The 22,941-nt window shown below is 58.2% G+C and overlaps 1 protein-coding gene across 7 annotated transcripts in view; it reads left to right on the top strand.

The window, feature by feature from the left end:
* The window catches only part of Vav2 (vav guanine nucleotide exchange factor 2), a 127,471-nt gene that overhangs the window by 57,159 nt on the left and 47,371 nt on the right, over nucleotides 1-22,941 (top strand). For all 7 annotated transcript variants that reach the window (XR_002792034.2, XM_063244209.1, XM_063244207.1 and 4 more), the window contains exon 3: nucleotides 15,323-15,381. Coding sequence is in view for 6 of the 7 variants with exons in the window: in XM_063244209.1 (XP_063100279.1) it covers nucleotides 15,323-15,381 (59 nt within the window). In the remaining variant the exon portion in view is untranslated. The remainder of the gene's footprint in view (nucleotides 1-15,322; nucleotides 15,382-22,941) is intronic.

The following is a 22,941-nucleotide window of genomic DNA, read 5'->3' as shown; positions in this document are numbered from 1 at the left end:
TATGTGACGTGTGTCCTTCTGGTTCTTCCTGTCACCTGGGGCGGGGGTCGGCAGGTCCCCCTTTGTTTTTAGGGTCATCCATCCCGAGGAGGCAGATGTCCAGGGAGAGCGTGTAGATCCAGCTAAATTTCTTCACTTTTCTTTCTGAAACTAGTGTCTTCGAGCGGCTGCTGTGAGCCTCTCCTTGTGTGCCCACTGTGCCATGTTTGGTCCCAAGCACCTGGAGGCTGAGATGTGAGGCCCATCCTCTTGGTGGGCACATGCTGGGACAGATCACGTGGCAGTCGAATCTCCTGCCTGGTCCTTTCAGCACCTGATTCCTATGGGCTGGCTGGGTGCCTGGGACAAGGTGGGTCTGGCTGTGGGTTGGGCATGGGGCCTGAGCCAGGATCCCCCAAGCTGGGCAGAGGAAGGGGCCCAAAGCTTAGAGGGTGGGAAGACACCTGCTTGGAGCCTTGTGTTTTACTCTGTCCCTGCAGGCTTGTTGCTGATGGATCACAGGTGGCTGCTTCTGCAACAGGGACCCAGGCCGCTGGCCTGCAATGTACCTGTGTGTCCCTCTGCCACCTGCATAGGGTGTCTGCTAGGAGAAAAGACTGCAGACAGGATGGGGAGATACTTTCTACATGGTGGAAATCCAAGTTCGGTTCAGCCCAGAGCCCAGGGCGGTGCCAGCCAGGTTCTGTCCTTGGCTGGTGGGCACTGTCCTCACTGTCTCCACATCCTCTTCCCTCTGGGTGTCCCTGTGAGGATACTGCTCGTGTTGGACCACCCCAGCCCCCATGAGCTGGACCCCCTCCAAACAGATCCAGTCTCCCTTCTGAGGCTGAGGTGTCCTAGTGCAAGGGTCACAGTTGAGCCCCACACCCTGCCCATTTCCTCTCGGAGAAGCTGCACCACTGTGCCTTCTCCTGCAGCCAGAACCGTACTGTGGCTGCCCCTCGGGACGCACCACCCATTCCTGGGATGCTGGCCTTGGATACAGCAGAGCTGGGGGCCGCAGCTTCTCCTCGGGCTCTGGGGAGCTGGAATTGCCCTGCGGCAGAGGTGCCTCATCCCCAGGACCAGTGCTGGCTGCTGTACTGCGTCTGGGGTCTCCAGTGACATCCCGAAGCCACGGTTGTACCTGCAGGCAGAGGTGCGGTCCCCTTTGGGGCACCTTCAACAGCCCAGGCCCTTGTGAACGGGCGCCGCCAGCCCTCCTGCACCCATCACAGGGACCAGGTGCTGAGGCTTTGGTGACAACAGTGTGTTGCATGTGACCCTATAGGGGTGGCAGCGCCCCATTCAGAATTCTCCCAGCTCCCAGTCGCCCGTGTACCTGGTGCAGGGAATTGTTCCTCAGGCCTGGGTGGGAGGCCTGGGTGCCTCTCTGTGAGGGCGGAGCTTTCCCATTGGTGCCTTGTGACCTGTTCCCTGTGGGGCCTTGTGGGCTGTGTCCTGGGCTTGCTGGGGCTGGATGTGCCCTCAGTGGCGGGGGTGTCCGAGGAGGCTGTGCAGCTCTGGCTTCTAGTATGCATGGGAGCTGCAGCGGAATCTTCCTCTTTTTCCTTGGGATGGTCAGTGTGGAGGTCAGTGTGGCTGCTGACCACGGGCTGCTGCTTTCTCAGCAGCATGATCCAAGCATCTCCCTGCTTCCCACGGAGGGGCCGGGCTGAGCCCCTTCCAGCACACACAAAGTGTTCACTTTGTCCACCAGGCTGTGTTTCTGTTGCTTACTTCACGACCTTTCTGTCTCCCCAAGAACAAAACCTGTACCCCAGGGCCCCCACTCCATTCTCTGTCTGCCCAGCTCTGGCCCTGTCACTGTCTCTGGATCCACCCACCCTGGACATTTCCTGTAGGTGGCAGTGGGCAGTGTGGTCTCTGGCCTCTGGCTTGCGTCACTTGGTGTGCCTTCTGGGGTCACTCCTATGGACGTGCCAATGCGCGGTTCCTGTCCGTGCCTGAACCACACCTGCCTGTCCCTTGGTTTCCACTCTCTGGTGGATGGAAGTTTCCATTGTCAGTTTCATTCCTGTCTCTCAGCAGAGGACTCCACGCACACTGCAGAGCAGCTCAGGCCACTCCACCTGTCCTTGGTACTCAGAAGCCGCAGTGCTCGCAGCACCCTCGGTGAGGTTGTGCAGCCCTGGCTCTTGTCCTGGGTCCTTAGGTCTTTACATGAACCCCCGAGCTCCCCACCATCGCAGGTCTCATAGCAACTCCAGCCTCACACTGCACCTCTTGCTCACTGTCACTGTGTCCTGGAAAGGCTCCTGCCTTCTCCCCTCACCTTTGTGCCGCCTCCCCAGCTGGCAGCTGCGGGGCCGCCTGGGGGGCCAGGATGTGTGCCAGGTCATGGCATGGCCTGTTCTCTGGGGCCCCAGGCAAGGGACTGGTATCCTTGGGGCCTGGGGTGCCTGGGGTGTGATGAGGGTTCTAGGGTGAGGCCTGGATTCTTAGAGGTTGGTGATGGGGGTAAGGAGTCGCCCGTGTACCTGGTGCAGGGAATCGTTCCTCAGGCCTGGGTGGGAGGCCTGGGTGCCTCTCTGTGAGGGCGGAGCTTTCCCATTGGTGCCTTGTGACCTGTTCCCTGTGGGGCCTTGTGGGCTGTGTCCTGGGCTTGCTGGGGCTGGATGTGCCCTCAGTGGCGGGGGTGTCCGAGGAGGCTGTGCAGCTCTGGCTTCTAGTATGCATGGGAGCTGCAGCGGAATCTTCCTCTTTTTCCTTGGGATGGTGTGAGGGGCCAGCCTGACCCAGCCTTCTTGTCCTTAGGCCTGACGTGGTGAGTGGGAACTGTGGGCCTGGGAGTTGCTAATGCTGGGTGAAGTAGAAGCAGAGATACCTGGGAACCTGCTCTGTCCCCTGCCTCCACCCTGGCATGCCTGTGACCTGGGTCATCCCAGTTCCCATGGCCACAGCCCCCTTCCTGTTTGTGGGGTGCGTCCCAACCCATGTGCTGATGGGGTGTGATGGAAACTAAAGACCAGAATCTTGAGCACAGCCAGCCCGTCTGTAGCACTGGCTGCAGGGTCCTCCCCCTGTGATGTCCCTGGCCACCCTGGAGGGTCTCTTTGGGTGTCCAGGATCCTGTGGCACCTGCTGGGAAGGGCAGGGGCAGCAGGTTTGTGTTGGGTATGAATGTCCTGGTGGGGCTGGGGCAGACGCTGAGATAGAGCAACAGAGTGGGGACCTGGATCTCGGGTGTGCTTGTCTTGGGAGCCTGACCTCTGCTGGGCCTCTGCCCTCAGCAAACGTCAGTGGTTGTGCTCGAAGCAGCTGCTGCTAGCCTTTGTTTCCATGCAGAGGACCTGTGGGGGTCCCCACCCTGTCTTAGACTGTGATTCTACGCTGTGAGGCAATTAGCTCATATCCGGAATCCCTGGGGCATCCTGGAGGGGAAAGAGTCCTTCCTGCAGAGTGGACTGGCAGATGGCCTCCCAGCCACCCTAACAAGGGGAGGGCATGACTTCCGGCCGAAACTGAGGCCCTGCAGGATATCACCCTGCTGCCAAGAAGGAGGAGCCGGAGGAGGAGAGCTGACTCTGAGTCCTTTGGACTGGCCATGCCCTGCTTGGGAGCTGGCCCTTGGTGGGACCTGGGAAATACCTGCCCTCATTGTGCTAGGCACGGGATGTGGCCCAGGCTTTTCTCTGCATTTTGGAAAAGGCATATACACTATGTGGCCCCTGTCCGGGTACTGAGGTTTTGATCTGGGTGGCATTGTGTCTGGGGAGCTCAGGGATGCCGTCGTGACTGAGCTCTGTCCCCTAGCTGGCCACCCCAGGGCTGGTCTGCAGTAATGTGCTGGCTGGGGACGACATTGTAGGTGCCGGATCCTGGAGGGGGAGTGCTGAGCATCTCTTTCCACTTTACTGGGCCTGCCTTGTTCCACCATCCCAGCAGATTTGGGGTTTGCCCCTGGATGCAGACCACACACCCACCCAGGGCCAGCACAGAGCAGGGGACACCAGACAGACTCGGCTGAGACCTTCTGGGTGGTAACCCTGGGTGGGCTCTGATCCTGCTTCTGCTGCTGCTTCATCAGGTTATAGTGGCCCTTCCTGCCCACCCTCCTTCAGGAAGGCGTCCTCATGGTCTCTGTCCAAGTGCTCTGGGTGGTGGCAGGCAGGACATTCCAAGAGACCCAGCCCTGTCCTATGCTGGTGCCAAGATTCCTGCTTCCTTCCAATCAGGACCCGAGCATGGCCAGCCCTGTTCCTGCCTGCAGGAGGGTTTCAAGCTGCCCAAGATCTGGGGCCCAGATGGGTGGTTCCTTGTCACGAGTCCTCTCTAGCCTGTCCCTGGGTTTGTGCTGGCTCCTAGGCTGTGCCCAGCCCTTAGGGTGCTGACTGTGTTTCAGGCCTTCCTGGTATCCCTGATTTGTGAGTACAGAGGGGATCAGACACCCTGACTCAGTTCCTCAGTGGTGGGCCACTGGCCCTGAGAATTTTGGTTCAATACCTGAATGCTGATAGCACAGTGGGGCCAGCTTGGAGGAGACTGGATAAAGCATCCAGGGCCCTTTTCTGTCATGGAGAAGAGGGGGTGCGCATGTGTGATGGATCATGACAGGTGTGTGCCTGGTCTGTGTCAGAGAGACACCTGCAGTATGTACCTCCGCCTGGGGCTCCAGGTGGTCGCCCACAGAGCCCTGGCAAAGGGTCAGCTCATGGAGGTGTACTGTAGTCCTTGAAGGAGGGAGGCAGCGGGGGTGCGGGGTCTGGGAGGAGGGCTGCCCAGGCCCATGACTCATGCCTCAAGAGACCCCATGAGGTGGTATGCTCATGCTGGCAGTGAGTGGCCTGTCCCCAGGAAGCAGCTGCTCGGGGGCCTCAGATCAGGATTGCTTTGGGTCCAACTTGTGAGAAGTGTGCTTCATGGGACTGGAACTGCTCATTTGTGTGATACAGTTGCCCGAGCATCCAGATCCTGAGACTCAGGGACAAGGGGGTGAGCAGTGGTTGAGGTGTCCCTGCTGAGGTGTCCCCGTTCCCATAGCACTTGGCTGCACAGATAGCCACGGGGGCTGCACCACGCTGAGCAGACTGGGCTCAGGGGTTTGGAAGAATTGAGAGATACTGCTGCCAAGGAAGTGGCTGGTGCAGAAAAGATCGTGAGTGGGTGTCTTCTGGCCTTGCCCCGAGGGGAACCTCCCCTAGGACCCAGACCTTCCAGATGGGACTGCTGCCACGGCTATTGCCAGTGGAGCTGAGGGGCAGATTCTGGAACTTTGGGGGCGAGCAGATGGATTGAGAATTATGTGGTGTCCCCTGCTGGGCATGACAGGGTTAGGCTGGTGTCCTGAGGGCTGCTCGCCCACCTGTGTGCGCCCCCTGTGGACCCCCATGCCGCCCACCTCAGCTGAGATTGGGGCTCTGTGGGGAAGGACAGTGGGCTGTACACAGACAAAGGAACATTCTGGAGCATGGGATGCTTCCGTCAGAAGCGTACTTAAAAAATCAAAAAGCACATAGCCTTCAACTCAGAAATTCCCAACCAAACACACACTCACCGGGTACACACCCACCCTCTCATCTGAACACACGCACACACCCAGAGTCATCGGACACACCCAGGTGTGCTTGTGGCCCCCATGTGCACACACCGTCCCTGACTATGCTGCTTTCACACCCTCGCTGGCCTGTGATCCGTGATCAGCTGCAGGGCAGTGGTTGGAGCTCCACCTAGGTGCCCTGTCCCCACCTTGGGGTCAGATAGGACACTCCAAGAAGCCGGTCCTTCCAGGCTTCGGGTTACATTTGGGGCTCTGCTTGTCCTTTTACTAGGGGGACACCGGTGAGAGCGGGCTGAGGGCCTCCTCACCCCAGGGTGAGCTCATCCTCCTTCCTTGCTCCTGCAGCAGCCTGATTGCCAAGCAAGGCCACAGGCAAGTTCCAGGAGGGCTTCTCCAGCCCAGTGCAGGTTCCCGTCGACAGCCACAGCAGCAGGTCCTGGCCACATGCCCCTCATGCCAGGCATGGGCAGGGCTGCCCTTTGGGAACCATGGGCCCTGCGGCTGGGCAAGGTGGCAAAAGGTGTCTCATCAGGGTTTCTGGCGAGACCGGCCGGGGCTCCACCCTGAGGCTGTAGTGTTCTCCTTGGTAGGAGAGGCCACTCTCAGGGCTCAGTTTCCTCAACTGAGAAAGGGACTGATAGTACAGACCCTACACACAGGATTGTGGTGGGCAAGCTGTGAGTGCCAGGGCCGGGCGGGGAGCAAATGGGGCTGTGGCTTGCGTGGACACCTGCTTCCCAGCCCTGGGCTCGCAGAGAGTGGCTCTTTGGGTAGTGTGTGGCTGGAGGTAGGGTCTCTAGAGGGGACAGGACTGTGCAGAGCTCGAGCTTGGGTGCCAGGTGAGGGTTGCACCTTCAGTCCACCGGGAGCTTCCTGTGGGCATCATAGCCAGCTGTGGTCGGCCTGGCTCTGGGATCACAGATGCCTCCAGTGTGCAGCCCAGACTCCTCCTGTCCCACCCATCCCTGCCTCTCCTTCCTGGGTCAGGGGCAGGGCAGGGCAGGGGCGGGGGTGGCCCATACTGGGCCCAGGCCCGTCTCCGGGTGAGTGAGCACATTCGCAGACGGTGAGCATGCGGGCCAGCTGCCAGCCAGCTCCGGGGCCCCTTGGCCACTGGGCTTTGATGCCTGGAGGCTGTGGTTGTTCCTGCCTGGCCTCAGGTCCAGGTAGGTAGCAGCCTCTCTGGGCAGGGCGCTTGAGGAGCATGTCCTGTGTGCCTCGAAGCCGTGGGCCCAGGATACTGGGGCTCCTGGGAAGTGGGAGAAACCGCAGAATTGTCTGGTGGGTGTTTCAAAGAAATAAGCTTTGGCAGGCAGGAGGCCTGGCCTTGTTTTTCATGCCCCTGAGTCAGATCAGACAGAAATCCCCCGTTCTGGATTGTTCTGCTGGGAAATGGCAGGGCGGCCCCTGTGAACTCTTACACTTCAAACTGACATTAGCTTCAGGCTGTTGGTGGGGGGATTTGGACCAACAGCCATAGAGGTCTGAACCTAGGGGTTTGAAGTCTGATTCTTGCAGCTTCCTGCTCCGGAATGGCCATGTTTTGCTGCCCTGTGGGGCTTTCTCCACACTGTGGCTTGGGGCATGTATACTGTGTTCTGGGTTGGGCATTGCAAAGCTGGCCAGGCCAGGAGTTGCTAGGGCCTTGGGAGGAGCCCTGAGTGAGGAGTGCTGAAGAGGTGGCTCCTAGCTTTCACAACGAACAGCACAAATTGACTAGTGATGCCTGCTTGAGCACAGCAGGGAGCAGGGCAGTGTGAGAGTGAGCTGTGTGTGACTTGCTGTTCCTGGGGCTATGTCATCCCTTACTCCATAGACAGACGATGGAGCCCAGAGAGGGGAAGTAGCTTAGGCAGTCAGTGGCAGGTGTGGGACTTGAACCCAGGTCCTACTGGGTTTTCTTTGGATTTATGCTTTTGTACCATTTTACTCAGGAACTCAAGTTAAGTATTTCCTGTCACATGCCTTGCACAGAGTAGACGCTCCAGTGGTTGTGCGTGTACTGCTTGCTGTCTGACCCTTTTTCATCTGTCTCCCTCCATGAACCTCAAGCCGCTGTCTTGCTGGGCCCCCAAAGGTCACCCAGAGAGGGACGTGCCTCTTCTCCGTGCTGCTGTCCACCACCCCAGCTGGGCCCAGTTTCTCCCACCCAGTGAATCCTCCTTTGGTTCCCAAGATGGACAGAGGGATTGTCCGCAGCGTTTCCCATCCGACTTCCTGTTCCTGGACTGGGTCCTGGGTTTGCTTCCTGGGCCCTGTCCTTTCACATAGCTCCAGGTGCAGGGTGGGAGGACTGAGCTCCCATGCAGCATGGCTGGACACAGGAAGATGGCCTGTGCCAGAGCCCAAGACAGGAAGTTAAGCAAGGGGCTTGTGAATTTTTCCAGGGCCAGCCCTGCTCATGCCTTCTCTCCCTATGGGCTCAGTGTCACGGCAGCCAGGCCTCAGCACTGGGGACTGCGAATGGTGACACCCTGGGGCATCTGGTCAGCTCTTGGTACCATGTCCTCAAGTCCTGGGTGAGATTTCAGCTAGGGGAGTCTTTCGGCCTGGAGTCCCAATGCTCTTCCCAGTGGGACAATGGTGGTTGGGTAGACACTGAGAGGAACAGGGAGTGGGGAGCCCCAACACAGGGGCCCAGCTGTGCTGCCCAAGTGGGGAAGGTAGGGTACACTCCCACTGCATGCTAGAATGCTGCCTGAAATGTTGGGCTCCCATAGGGTCACAACTGGACTCTGCTCAGGCCTATGCTCCCCCTCTCCAGCTGTGAGACCTCAGCCAAGTTGCTGTGTTTCTCTGAGTGCCACAAAATAGGCAGCTGTGCTGCTCTGGCAGGTGACCGTGTGTACAGAAGGATGTATGCACACACGTGCAGAGACCTTTAGGGCGTGATGGGGACTCAGGCTCAGGGTGTGAGGTTGTTGTCGGAAGTCCATCTCTCCTCCTTGTCACCTTCCTTCATCAGGAGGGGTCAGAGAGAGGGATCCTTCTGAGTTAGCGTCCCTCCATCCATCCATTCATCCATCCACCTGTCCATCCATCCATCTGCTGACTTATCTATCCATACCCACTCACCCACTGACACATCTGTTTATCCGTCTGACCATCCATCCATCCATCCACCCATCCATTGGTCTGTCCATCTGTCCATCCATCCTCCTGCTCATCTTTTGATCCACCTGCCGGCTCACCCATCTGTGTGTTCTTCTATCTACCATTCATCCTTTTATCTGTCTGCCCAACCATCCATCCATCTGTCCATCCATCCATCCATCCATCCATCCATCCATCTATCCATCCATCTATCCATCCATCCACCCATACATCTGTCCATCTACCAACCCATCTGTCTGTGTCCCATCCTTTCATCTGTGTCCACCTACCCATCTATCTATCCACCCACATATCCATCTTTCCTGCCATCTATCCACCCATCCATCTGGCTATCCTTCTGTCCACCCATCCACCCGTCCATCTATTCATTCACCTGTCTGTCTGTCCATCCACCTATCATCCATCTGTCCATCTATCCATCCATCCAGTAGACAGCATAGACAAGGCGCAGATCCCGAGTTTTCATCTCTGCTGGTGTTTCACACCCTCTGGGGGTCTGGTCTGGACTCACCAAGAGTGAGGAAGTTTCAGACAGGCGAGGTGCAAGTGCAGCAGGGGAGGAGCTGCCTCTTCAGGTGTCCACAGCCAGGGTGCTCCTGTCCCCCGCTGATCCTCTGTGGATGGCCGCCCCTCCTCCTATGCCTCCCCTGCAAGGTTGCTGCCAGCATCCAGTTCAAGTGAGTGATGTTTTTCATTTTGTTGCTCCGCTGCCCTGGGCCCTGTCCACCCCATTTTCCTGCACCCTGCTACTTCCCTGGAAGAGACTCTGCCCTGGGCACTGCAGTGCCAGGACAGAACGGAGTGGCAGGGAGGCGGCTGTTTGCCTGCTCATGCCCGGTGTGGAAGCTGTGATTGTGCGTGTTTCATAATTAATCACGCCTGCTGGGTGTTTGTCATTCTGTAGGCACCAGCACCAGTTTTCCCTGACCTTGCTTTCGATGTGAAAAGGAAAAGCAGAAGGGTAGCTGGGCTGAGCTGGGAATGCAATTTATAGTGATTTGTTCCCAAGCATGCAGCCTTGTCAGCTGCTGATTCCGGGGCAGATAGGTGAGTTTCCGGGCAGTGCATTTAAATGCATTTCACAGTTGCACTGTTTGGCTCATGGCCACGTGTGCGTTCCAGATGCGTGGTAGCAGCTGATAAGGAGGTCTGGGCTGGGGCCAGGATTGTACGGCTCTTGCCCATTGATCCACAGTGACAGCCAGGAGCGGGGCCAGCAGGCCTCTGATCACACAGCCCTGTGAGCGGCCGGGTTGGCCAGTGGTGCATGTGCCAGGCGTTGCTCATGTTCCCTGCCACCCCGGCTCAGTGAGCAGGCACCTCCGCTGGGTCAGGCTCTGGTTGGCTTTAGAAGGCAGGCTGATCCATCAGGGTGGCAGGATTTCATTGTCATCCAATGTCACTGCTGCCTGGAGCAGTCAACTGAGGCTTGAAAGGAGGAGCCCTGTGCTGAGGGTCACATTCCGAAGACGCAGGCACGGTGTGAGTGGGACAGGCCTGGTGGCTGTGACACATAGGCTGTCCAGCTTATGACCAGGCTGTAGCAGCTTCCACAGGAGGTGGCTGAGCACTCAGAGGGGTAGAGGGTGAGTGGGCGGGGCTTCTCACCGTGCGCACCTGTGGGCTGGTGGTGGCCTTGCCATGTAACATGGGGATTCAAGGTCATGCTAGGGACAGAGAAGTGTCACAAGCCAGACTCACAGGTGATGCCCTTTGTGTCCTTTTCTGCTGTTGCGTGAGCCTCAGGAGCGGAGGAGAGGCTGGAAAATCAGGTCCAGCTCAGCCTGGAAGGAGAGGGTTTGAGGCTGGTATCAAGCTCCTGTGAGCTGCCGTGCAGTGATAGAAGCCTGGGGCTGGGCCCTGCAGTTCGTCCTTCTGTTAGTCGCTTCCTGCTGGCGATCTGCAACAAGGACATCATTGACTCAAGTCCCCTGTCTTTGTTTGATAAGTGGAGATTATGTACAGGACTTGTTTACGTCACACTAATCCTGGTGCTTAGCATACAGTGAGGGTCTAGAAGCTTACGTTCTGGTAATTGAGAAGTTGGCATTGGGAGCCAGGTTCTCTTTGGAAGCTCTTTTCTCATCCCATGCATTCCTTCATTTACACACCGACTCATCCATCCATCCACCCACCCATCCATCCGTCAGTCCACTACCCATCCACCTGTTTATCCATCCATCCATCCATGCATCCTTCACTAATCCATCCATCTTCCAACAATCCATCATCCGTTCACCACACACCCAGCCACCCACCTATCCACTTATCCATTCATCTGTGCACCCATCCAGCCATCCATCTACCTATTGTCCCTTTCTCTCATGGTCTCTGTCCATCTCCCTGCCCATACCAACATTTGCCAAGTAGCTCCCTTATGTGAGGTACTTGGAACACAAAGCTGGAGGCGAGGCTTCATAGACCGCTGCATTTCAAGTGCATCTGTCCTGTCTCCCTTAGAGCACAGACCTCAGTCTCTCAAGCTTGAACGTCCCCGTTGGCTTCCTGGCTGCTTCCCTGGGAGTGGGAAGCCTGCCATGGAGTGCTCTGGGGCTTTGATGGCCAGGGCATGGAGAGCATGGCTGGTCTTGTGTTTCTATCTGAAGGCAGGGAGTCAGGGTCCCTTGGTTTGAGTGCCATGCTATGTTGACAGGCGAATCCGTGATGGGTTGGCCCTTGAGGGTGTGGGCACCTACAGGTTGGCTCCTGCAGGCTCAGCCAAGGAGGGTGAAGATCTACCTGGCCGTGGATGACGGTTGCCAGCCATCGTGCATTGCCTGCCAGACTCTTCTAGGAGCGTGCATTTTAAACATTTCATGTCTACTGTGCATGTTTTACAGCAGGTTTTCTCCGCTTGAGATATTTATGAATGTGTTTTGTAGCAGGCGCTCCCTCTGGAGCCTGCCTTTACCTGGGGCTGATTCCCTTGTGGGTGTGTTTGTTTTATTTCCTTTGCATCCTGTGCTGGGCATCAAGCTGCTGCCAGGCAGTCACACATTTGGAAACCTGCAGGGAGCGCTTTTGGGGTTGGCTGGGCCTGCACCTTTGTGGGTGGAGCCTCTGCTGTCGGTAGGGACTCTGTGCCCCATGGAACCAAGGCTCCCCGTGGTCTGCTCTGAGCGTCTCCACTGCTGGGAATACGTGGCCCCAGGGATGGTGTCATAAGCCTCTTCGGTGGGATTCACTGCCTGGAGTGGCGGGACTGATGAGGTCAGCCTTTGCACCTCTGTGTGGAATTGCAGCTGGGGTCCCAGCTGCAGCAGTCCCCATGGCCCTGGGCTCTGCTGCCCAGCGGGTGATCAGGGAGAGCTTAAGTACAGCAGTGGGCTCGCATCTGAACCCCAGGCCCTGCAGCGTCGCTGGAGGGGATGCCCTCCAGTGGGGAGGCCCTGCTGCCTGCTGTTATATCAGGCTGAGTGACCGAGGCAAACCCCTTCTGACAGGGGCCTGCTCCTGTCATGGGTGTGCAGCTCAGCCTGTGACAGCGGGACAGGTGGGGCCTGGGAGGAGGGAGTGACAGCTCTGTCACTTCCAGGGTGGAAGAGTTGCTGGGTCAGCTTGCCCTCAGGCACGTGTGGGCCCCCACTGCCCTCCCAGCTTTTCCCCAGCAGTGGGCCTGGCTCTCAGAGCCTGGCCCGAGGGGGTCCCCCTGCCCAGAGTCTTGTTAGTCCATTGCTTGACAGGAGAGATGGTAGACCCCAGAAGTTGGGGTCAGGAAGCCTGGGCTTGGGGGCCCATGGTGGAGACAGCTCTGCCCTGGACCTTAACCCCTGGCGTTTCTTTTCCACGGAGGCCTTCAGGACTGCTCTCATGCCTCTCTGGCTCTGAAGCCCTCAGCATTTCGTGCCCCTTTCCTGGTGACCACGAATGTTCCAGACCCACTGCTTACTGGCATTCGGTTTACGGTGTTACCTGCCTGACTCACTTTCCCAGCTGTGGGGGACTTGTCAGTACACACAGATTCTGGGGCTCTGGGGACAGTGTTGGGGTCCCTGCCCACACAGCTCCTGTTGTGCAGGTGTCAAGGTGCCAGGGCTTGTGGACTGCTTTGGTCTCGGGGTCAGAGTGTTGGTGGCTGGGTGGGAACAGAGCCATCCTGTCCCCTTCTTCCTGTGGTATCCACCAGGCTTGGGTGTGTGTGAGACCTGCAGTGGGTATTGGTGGTTGGCACAGTGAGCCCAGCTGCGGGGAGCTGGTGGAGTAGGCAGGGGCTCTCTAACAGGTCCTCTTGGGACACAGCCTCCTTTCCCAGAACCTTCAGCTGAGCCCCAGGACGGAGCTAGGATCTGGGGGGAAGGAGGGAAGAGGAGTGCATCTTCATCCATCAGCTATCTGGGAAGCAGCTGGGAAGCAGAAATAAAAGTTGGGAAAATGTCAGTCTCTGATATTTATGCTCTTGGAGGCGTCCACAGGGACCCTGAGTGAGGTGGCTTTTGATTGTTACCAAGAAGGGTGCCCTGGGGACGTCCAGTGCTCTGTGCTGGGAGTGGGGCTTTGTGGAGTCCCTGCTCTCCTTCTGCTGCAGCAGGGGTACAGGATGGCAGCTGTTGGGGGGCTGCCCCTTCCCTTCTGTCTAATCCATGATCTGGGCTCTGCATCACTGCAGTGGGGTCCCGGGGTGGCCCCTGAGTGGTTTCATCTGCATAGACAGGAAAGGGAGCTCCCAGCCAAGGAGACAGGGATGGGCAGCTCGGGCTCAGCTAGCCAGACTGGCTGCTGGGTCAAGCTCACTGAGCATGGCTCAGCCTGTGTCATCAGCCATCCTCAGCCGCCGAGCTGTGCACAAACCACCAGTGACAGCTGCCACCTTGGAGTGGGTGCTGCACACTTGAGGCGCGGGTGCTGCCTGGTCAGTGTGACTGAGGAGCCCATCCGTTCCCAAGGCCACAGGCGTGGGGGCATGGGGATTCACGTGTATCTGCTGCAGCAGTCTTGGGTTCCATGGGAACAAGGCCTTTGCCTTGGCTGTAGGTCAGCACAGAGGCTGTATCTCCTGGACAGGTGCCGACAGTGGCTGGTGCCAACCCAGGACCCCATCAGGGATCCCATACCCACAGGCAGCTCATAGGGAGGAGTGTGGCAGTTGATTAGTGATGTCTGCTATGGGAAGCATGGGGAGAGGTGGCCTGTATGCTCTGTGCTGGGTATCTGTTTAGGTCTCACGTTTCCAGCCTGGAACCAAGGACATCCAGCAGTACTGCTTTAATTTTTATTCCTTCTAAATGTTCAGAGCTCTTAAAAGCCAAAAATAACACCAAAGGTCCAGTGGCTCCCTATTTGTGAAAGGCGCCTTGGAGCACATGTGGCTGGGAGCTGCGGCTGGCTGGCTGCATAATGGCCCTTTGAGTCTCGTCTGGGGACACAGGAAGCCATGTTGCTGCGCAGGCTCGTAACTTCTGTGAGCCCTGGTCCCAACACAGAGCTGATGGGGTTGGTGCTCACCCGGCGAGAGGGGCCCTTCTGTGTGCCGTGTTTTCCTCCCTGTTTGGAAGTCGCTGCTGGGAGCAGAACAGCCTGGGAGGGGTCTGAGGCCTGAGGACTGCGTCCTGTAGCGGCTGTGTACCAGTGCCCAGCCTGGGTCTTCCGCCTGCCAAGGGTTCATGGCAGGGTGGCTTGCAGGGAACTTGCTGGCTTGCTACGCCCCAGATACTGGCTGGGTGCAGTGCCCCAGGGCAGCCGGCACTGGGGAGCACCTGTGAGTGAGCACATAGTTTCAGGGGCTGTTTTCTTATTGCCTATCCCTCACCACACACACTTGCATGCACACATACATGCAGCACACACGCAAGAACATGCAGCATGCATGCGTGCATGGAGGCACACACGCACAAACACACACCCAGACACACACTCCCAGGTAACTTCCCACCACGCTGCAGGTCCTGGGTCCAGACTGCTTCCTGGGCCAGGCTGGGTGTGGCTGGTACCACCTTCCTTCTGCCTGCTGCACCGTGAGTGGCCAGTTCTGTCTCCTGTGTGTGATACTCTGTGCTCCCGGGTCAGCTGCTTCCTCTCCCCTGCCTCAGTTTCCCCATCTTCATTTCTGTCCTTCTACCAAGCCTGCTCCTTACCTGTTCTTTTCAAGTTCTGTGGGATAACTGGAATGTGGGGCCTTGTGTGTGTGGTGGTGGCCGGCCCAGGGGACAGGAAGGAGGGGCTTGTCTGGATGAGTCTGTCATCCTGGGGAGACCCTACAATGTCCGTACCAGGGCCCTTTGTGGTGCCTGTGGGGGGACAGCTGTCTGGGTGTCAGGGGGTTGGGGCTCAAAGAGACGCATGTACCACATGTGGGTGTTTCCTCTGCATCATGTCCCTGCTGTGCTGAGGCTCTGGGCACTCGTGGAGCCCTCTGGCCTCTTCCATGACCCCATCTCTGAGAGGGTCGCCACCTGCTCTAAACAGGAGCAGCTACTGGCGGTGAAGTCCAGAACAACCATGGAACTTGTGAAGACTCGCTATCAGCCCGGGGCAAGTGGCCCCTTTTCTGGTAACCAGGGGGTGGTGGTGAGGAGCAGTTCTCTGCTGGCGGGATGCATTTGGCATGGTGACTGTAGACAGGGGTGTCACCTGCAGAGCGCCACACCATTTCCTACAGGGCAGGTTGTGCTTGGGTAACCATCCTCCTACTCATTGTGACTGCTCGATCGCAGCTTTGGGATGACTTCCTGGTGGCTCGGGAAATCACAGGCGCTGTCTCTGTCCCCACAGGTCATCTCTGCGGTGTCCCGGCTGTCCCTGCACAGCATCGCACAGAACAAAGGAATCAGGTGAGTTCACCAGAGCATGCTTCACCCAGGCGACCCCATGGTCCCCAACCTCACTGGTCCTGGAGCTTTCCGCCCAGTCCGGATGGTGAATTTTCCACGTGCCGTTAGGTTACCTGGTGGCGGTGGCTGGAGGGGGTGCAGAGGAAGGGGTTCGCAGTGTGCACCAGGGAAATCTTGTAGCACATTACTGACGGCTGTGAAATCTCCTTCAATTTAGGTAATAAGATTGGCAAATTAGTCCTTTCACAGACCATTGCCCGTCTAGCCACACCTGCTTGCTGTGCCGCAGACACAGGGTGCAGGTGTGGGTGCAGCAGCTGCTGGGGTCCACAGGCTGGCGCTGGGAGGACCTGGGCCTTCAGGGTTACATCGCCCTACTCAGTTCTCTTTGCTCACAGAGTTCACCTCAGGGAAGCCCACGAGCCTCAAGGCTTGGTCTCTAGTCTCTGTACATCATGGAGCTTAGGGGAGGGTGGCCCGGCCCCTGGCCCCTGATGAGAACTGGTCAGTGCAGATTCTGACTCTGACCTGTGGACCAGAGAGGCAGGCTCCACAGGGACAGGCTCAGCCCAGGTGCTGCCCTTCTCTGGGTGTCTTGGGGTCCCTGAGAACATGGGACAGCTGGGGTGACTGAAAGGCTCCTCCTGCCTGGATACCACATTGTGAGCACAATGTCTACTGCGATATCCTCTTCAGGGACACTGGTCATGCCTGTAGGCAGAGTCCCAGGACCAGGTGCCAGGGAATTTGGGGAGCATGGTATCCCAGATAGGATAATTGCTCAGCACGAGCCCCTGTGGGAGCCCTAGGATGTCTGTGGTCCCAGATTCTCAGGAGACACAAAATTCCTGAAGAAGCTGGGCCTGGTGGCACATACCTGTCATTCCAAGATTCTGGGAAGCTGAAGCATGACGATTACAAGTTCAAGCCTAGCTGGGTGACTTAGAGAGACCCTGCCTTAAGATTTAAAATGGTGAGTTGGGGGCCTGCGGATGTTGTTCAGTGCAGAGGTAATGGGTTCAGTCTCCAGTCCTCCACCCAGAAGAGAGAGTGGCCTGGAGTCCTGGTCTGCGGTGGGCAGTTGTAAGCCAGTGAGGTCCAGGCCTGGTGCTTTGGGTGGACCACCCTCTCCTGGAGGAAGACCAGTGCGGGATGCAGGGGTGGCTTTGAGGGTGGCAAAGAACACGGAGAAAACTGGCCCTGGGTGTGTCCTGCTGTCTGTATAGTAGGGAGGCCCTGCAGGACTCGGGTGGGTGGGCGGACGCCTTCCCTACAGCCCAGCCCTTCTCTGCACAGGTGCTTCCTGAGCCACCCGCTGTGGCTGGGCAGGCGGCAGCCACTGCCCTGGCCCAAGGCCATGGTGTGGATGGAAGGTCACTGCTGTCCTTTGGATGGGTGATGTGCAGTGCAGACAGTGGATAGCGAGTCCCAGGTCTGCGCCCTGCATCTTGGTGAGCTGTGGCCCTGTCCTGCGTGCCCTCTCCGAACCAGGGAGGGACACAGCCTCTGGGCTTCAGATGACAGTCACCTGGACCCCTTAGTTCAGCGCGGGCCTGAAAGTGGCTCAGCAGTTTGTTTCCCTGATAGTGTGCGGGGCTCCAGAGACCAAGCTTCGCTCTGTGACGCCCTGGATCACAGTTGCAGTTTGTTACCAGAAGCCACACAGGGTGGAGTCTGGTGGGGGCTTCCCAAGTGACCATAGGGGGAGGCCAGGTGGCTTCGGAGGATCACAAGCTGGAAGGCCCAGCTCACCTTTGAGTTGTACCCACAGCCGTTCTTCAACCCGACCCTCAGGGACCCACCAATCCCTATGCAGAGTGCGACCATAGTGTGGCCACAGCCCCAGGAGTGCCGTCAGCCAAGGCCTTCGGGTTTGGCGTCCTTTCTGGAGCTGTGCGAGGGCCCCAGGAGCTGGGAACAAATGGGACAGACCATGGCTTCCTTCGCCATGCTTGTTCTTCCCGCCCTACCTGCTCATCCTGACCTCTGTCTCCCCTCTTCTCCCAGCCCAAACCCCAGTCTCTCTGGACCTTTCCTGAGGTCTGCAGCCGGGTGCGGGAGTGGGGGCGGTCTCTGACAGTTCACACACACACCCTGCTGTGAGCTCAATGGATGGGGGGCCTCCTGGCAGTCCAGCCAGGCACCCTGGGTCTGAAGGTTCCCTCTTGCTCCTCATGAGCTGAGATTTCCACCAGGATTGGGGCACTCTGGGGTTTTCACCTGCAGCTCTCAGGAGACACCAGCTGGGGTTCTTGTCACAACGCATTTCTGAATCCTGGTGCTCAGAGAGGCAGAGGCAGGAGAAGTACAAGTTAGCATCTCCCTTGGCAACTTCACATAACCTCATTTCCAAGTCAGATCGATGAAAGGGCTGGGACATAGCTCAGTGGTAGAGCGCCCCTGGGTTCCATCCTCAGCCCTGAAAGAAGTTAATGACTTACTAATTAACCCAAGGTTCCCTTTAGCCAAGTGCCTTCCCTTTTGGAAAACCCACACACCCAGCCCACAGCCCGGAGGCCTGCCTGGCTTCTTAGGGCTGGAAGGCAGCCTAGGGCCTCTTTTGAGGAACTGAGCATTCCCCGCCCTCCAAACGTGTGGTGCTGATGAGCTGATCTGCTGTTGAAGCCCGATTGTGCTTCCATGCGCAGATGAGTTGCAGACTTCATCTGGGTCTCCTCTGGTGCTGGCTGCAGGATCAGATGTAGGGTGGGGTAGGGGGAAACGAGGCATCCCAGGTGTGTGGTGGAGCCCTTGTTGTGGCCAGAGCACCCCTGCAGATTGAGGGTGTCCTGGCTGGAGGTCCTCGTGGCTCTACAGTGTGTCCCCAGCCCTGGGGCTAAGGCCGTGAAGGATGTGTCCACCTGCCAGGGCTGCTTAGGCAGGGCTGTCCTTGGTGCCTCCTCTGCAGGCTGCGAAGCCCAACTGCAGGTTGCTGTGATCTTGTGCACTTGGCAGTGGGCTATAGAGGGGGGAACTGTGTGGTGACCCCAAAAGATATGTCAACCTCAACCTCCTCACTCTGAACTCTGCAGGTGAGGTGGAAGAGACGTTGGCAGCTGTAATTACACTTGTGACTCCGAGTGGAGTCCGGAGGGCTAGGGTCAGGCAAAGATGATGTGTGAAGGACACAGAGGTCAGGGTGTGTGGCCGTGGCCAAGGAGGGCAGGAGAGTTGGCAGCTGGGAGAGGCAGGCGAAGCTCGATGTGCCCCTGAAACCCATGTTGGACTTGTGCCTCCAGGTCTTGGGGGTCCAGTCACACAACTTGGGATGACCTGGGTAGACTCGGTGGGCTTGGCTCTTCCCTCCTGCCTAGGTACTCCTGGGTAGAGCCCAAGTTCCACCCCTCCCCAGCCCAGTCCTAGCTCCCCCCGCCCCACGCCCTCTCCTGCTCTCTAATTTTAAAAAATTTCAGATAAAATTTGGGCTATGCAGAAAACAGTCATGTTGAAATGTGTGATTCAGGGGCACTTGGTACCTTGGCAGTGCTGTGTAACCACTGCCCCTGTCTAGTTCTAGGCGTGCCCAGACCTTGCCAGAGAGCCCATCCCAAGGAGGCAGCCACTCCGTCCTTCCTGTCCCGGGCCCTCGGCACTGGTGGGTGGCCCATGCTGCGTGCGTTTTCAGGCTGCGTGCCCGCCTCTTCTAAGGCTGAGAGACGGTCGCTATGTGGATGGGCCTCTGGCCTAGTTCCACCCGTGGGTGATGGCTGGTCCTGCCCCCACAGGAGCTGGGCAGGGTTGGGGTTGGGTTGAGGTTGATGTGGACTCACTGTCTCCAGGTCCCCAGGAGCTGCAACGCCCTCCTTCAGTGTGGAGCCAAGTCAGGGGCTGTTAGAGCCTCTCTGATCCAAATCCAAGTACAGTAGAATGACTGGAATGGAAACGCCCTGTGTTTCATTTTGCTGCTTTCTGTGGAGAACCCAATCTTCTGTCCTTCCGCTGCAGCCCTGGCAACTGGATGTGCTGAGTCTGGGGTCCCCTTGGGAAGGCCGGATGCCCTTGTGGGTTTCAGGAGAAAAGATAGAAACAGCTTGTGCAGGGAGCTGGTCCCATCCTGATGTCATCTTCCTTTCCCCCCATTGAGGCTTGGTCTTCGTGCCCCTGATGGTGGGGCACCCCGGTGCCAGTTCCCTGCGGGGACACTGAGGAAGTCCTTCTGCACCCTCACTGCAGCACCAGCTCATTTCAGGAAGGCTCGAGTCAGCAGAAAGTCACCCAGTGTCTCCCTGGAGAGACGTCTTGGTCGTGGGGTCCACTCAGGGCATGAGCAGCCCTGAACGCATGTGAAGTGACCGGTGTGTCCGGGACACAGAGCTGCCCTAGTGGGGAGGTGCCGGGCACAGGTTGGGTTGGCGTGCAGGTGATGAGGACGTGTGTGCTTGGCTGCCCCCACCGCCTCCGGCCTTGCAGGTGTCCCAGGGAGCTGCTACAGGTTAGAGGGGTGCAGGAGAGGAGGAGACAGCTGGGACAGGTTCAAGGCCGCCAGGGTGGGCTTCTGAGAACATGCCTTTCCTTCTGTCACTCTCCCTCATACAGCTCCCTGCCTGGCTGTTCAGCCTCCATCCATCACTGTCCATTTATACTCCTTCCTTCCCTCCTTTCCTTCCTCCTTGCCAGCCTTCTTTCCTTCCTTCCTTCCTTCCTTCCTTCCTTCCTTCCTTCCTTCCTTCCTTCCTTCCTTCCTTCCTTCTCTCCTCCTTCCCTCCCTCCCTCCTTCCTAAACTCCCAACTTCATTTCACATCCACCCACCTTCTGTTCATCCATTCACCTGTCCATCCATTCGTCCATCTGCCCGTCCTCCATTTCCTCATCCTTCCATTTACTCATCTTCCATCCATTCTTCCTTCCATCTGTTTTCCTTTCATCCATCCATGCACCATCCATCCATTTTCCTTTCACACTTCTGTCCATCCTGCATCCACCTTCCATCGTTTTGTCCATCATCCATCATCCGTCCAGCCTTCTGCCCACCCAGGTGTTGCTTTTGTCCAGGTGAGGGGACAGTGCTGTTGTTTAGAAGCTCCACACGTGTGCGCGTTCTCCAGGCTGAGCCCTGGGCAGTGAGACAGGAAGCAGGGGCTTGGGCATGAGTCCCAGATGCTACCAGCATTGCCGTGAGGCATCTTATCTGGGAGGGTCCCCGGGGACTCAGAGCAGCTGGCCCATGTACACACCAGAGGCCTTGCCCAGCTCTGGGGTGCCCAGCATTCAGCGAGGAGAGATGCTACCTTCCTCCTTTCACAGAGGGAGAGCCTGAGGGCCAGAGGGGGCCACTTTGTGGAAGTGGCAGTGGGCTTGAGGAGTCAGTAGCTGCCATCTGTCGGCTTGTCCCCCATTCTTCCCTTCATTCTTCTGTCTGTGGGTGGCTGGGTGCTGGGCCATCCTGGGCATGTTCCTGATCATGAGGGGAGATGGACCCTGGCCGCAAGGCACAGCAGCTGGACTTTGGGCTGCAGCAGAGCCCAGAGGCCCAGGGTAGGAACCTGGCTGTTGGCTGTGGTCAGGAGCTTGGGTTGGCTGCTACTGTGACTCTGGACGGCCACACAGCCTGTACCCGGGAGCACGACCCAGCTGAGGGCAGCCACACCAGTTCTGTCTAGGAGCCTGAGGCCCTGGGTCTAAGCCCTGGTGAGCTGGGGGAGCATGGGTGTGGTGGGCTGAGTGGTGGCCCCAGAAGGAACTGAACTGGGACAGAGGGCCTTTGTGGATACTGTCTAGCATCTCTCAGATCATCCTGATCGCTGGTGGGTCTCCAGTCCACCAAGAGACTCACAGAGGGGAAGCCATGTGAAGATGGCCACAGAGGAGGATGTCCAGGAATGCCTGGGGCTGCTTGAAGCTGGGAGAGGCAGGAAGGACCCTTCCGCCAGAAATCCCGGAGGGAGCAGCCTGGATTTCAGACTTGAGGCTTCTGGAACCAGGAGGGCAAGCACTCCTGTGGTTTTAGGTCTCTGGCTTGCAGTCCCCAGAGGCCACCCTGGGGAGCGTGCACTATAGAGACGTGGGTGGGCCCTGGGAAGGGCCCAGAAGGTGTCCTTGGTGCATGTGTCCCCAGCTCCTAGGGTGCTATCCCAGTGCTTCCTCAAGACCAATCCATCCTGGCCCTGTGAGCCCAAGCCTGTGAGCCTGGCCCTGTGCCCTTGACCTGGCCTGGCACCGGAGCAGTGGTGTCTGGGATGGGGTCAGGGATTAGCGGGGACAAGCAGGTAAGTGTCTGCAGACAGTGGTCTCCTCATTCCCCAGCTGTCCTGTCCATGCAGCATGGGGGACAGCAGGACCATCCCCATGCCTGGCCTTGTCCTTTCCCTGGGGAGAGATGATGTTCTTACTCTGCAGCCGGCAGAGTGGAACAAGGCAGCCTCTCCAGCACACGTCACCACCCAAAATTTATCTGGGCAGCTGTGTGCCATGAGCGGCTCCTTGGCCAAGCCTGGGAAGAAAAGGCCCGTTGTGCTCTGTGCTGGGTCTGGGCACATAGACGGATGTGCTGTCCTGGCACTGCATGTGCTTGGGGCACCTGGCCCCCAGCAGGGTTGGTAGCAGCCCCTACTCTTCTAGTCCCCCACATTCTTTGCAGCCCAAGGCTCGGCTTCCCCTGTGTGCAGGTTCTGTGTGATGAAGACCGCATGTCCCCTGCTGGCTGTCTCCTTTCATGTCCCTTCTCCGTGCATGGCTATTTCTGGGGGCAGAAATCACTGGCCTTGGGCCCCCTGGCGGACCCTAAGGCAGGACAGCTCTGGTTTCCCTTTGGGGTTGCAGGTGGGGAGGCTGAGGCAGGCATGGGAGTGCCAGCCCTTGTGCTAGGCAGCTGCTCCTGCTGTGGCTGGCTCTGGGCCTTCGTCCTTACGAGTTGGTGGCTGGAGGAAGCTGGTTTTTCTGCCAGTTTGTAGATTCCTCCCTTCCTGAGTGCCCGAGCTGGTGGCACAGGCTGCCCTCCCCCAACTTAGGGATGAGGCCGCCCTGTGCTTCCCTAGCCCTGTGTGTGTCTGGGCCCCCAATGTCTCATCTTTGGCTGATAGTGTGAGCATACTTCCTGGGAAGGTGGGGCCTTGCCCCACCCCTGAGTGGTTGCCATGGAAATCAGAAGCTGACCTCTGTCCCCTTACTGCCTTTCCTGTTTCTCCTGCCAAGGGTTGGTGTCCCTGGGCTTGGTGGAGCAGTGACTGTCCTGTCTGGCCGAGAGAGCACTGATCGATTGGTGATGTCTGCCATGATTAGAGGGGCTGGGCCCTGGCTCTGCCACCCTGTCCCAGAAGATCCCCTAAGGGAAAGAGCCCAGGCTCCTGGCAGCCTGCCAGGCGGAGGCCACCAGGCTGACCTTTCACTTCCCAGCAGAAGTCAGCAGGAAGCTGGGGGAGGGGACGAGAGCCTCCAGTTGCCGCATGCCAGGTCCTTAGATACTCTGAGAGGGTCCTGCAGGGTGCTGGTGGCACAGAGTCCTGCCCTGGCTCCCCAAGTCGGGCCTCCCCATGGCCAGCTCTCCTGCGGCTGTGAAGGCTGGCCCGCTGCTGGATGTGTTGGTGCCTTACTCTATTTCCAAAGAGCCACGCAGTGGTGGA

This window comes from Cavia porcellus, unplaced genomic scaffold, assembly GCF_034190915.1.
Source record: "Cavia porcellus strain 051 isolate PalLab524CR breed Dunkin Hartley unplaced genomic scaffold, mCavPor4.1 scaffold_49, whole genome shotgun sequence".
Taxonomy (NCBI): Eukaryota; Metazoa; Chordata; class Mammalia; order Rodentia; family Caviidae; genus Cavia; species Cavia porcellus.
This window is presented reverse-complemented; position numbering and strand designations above follow the sequence as displayed.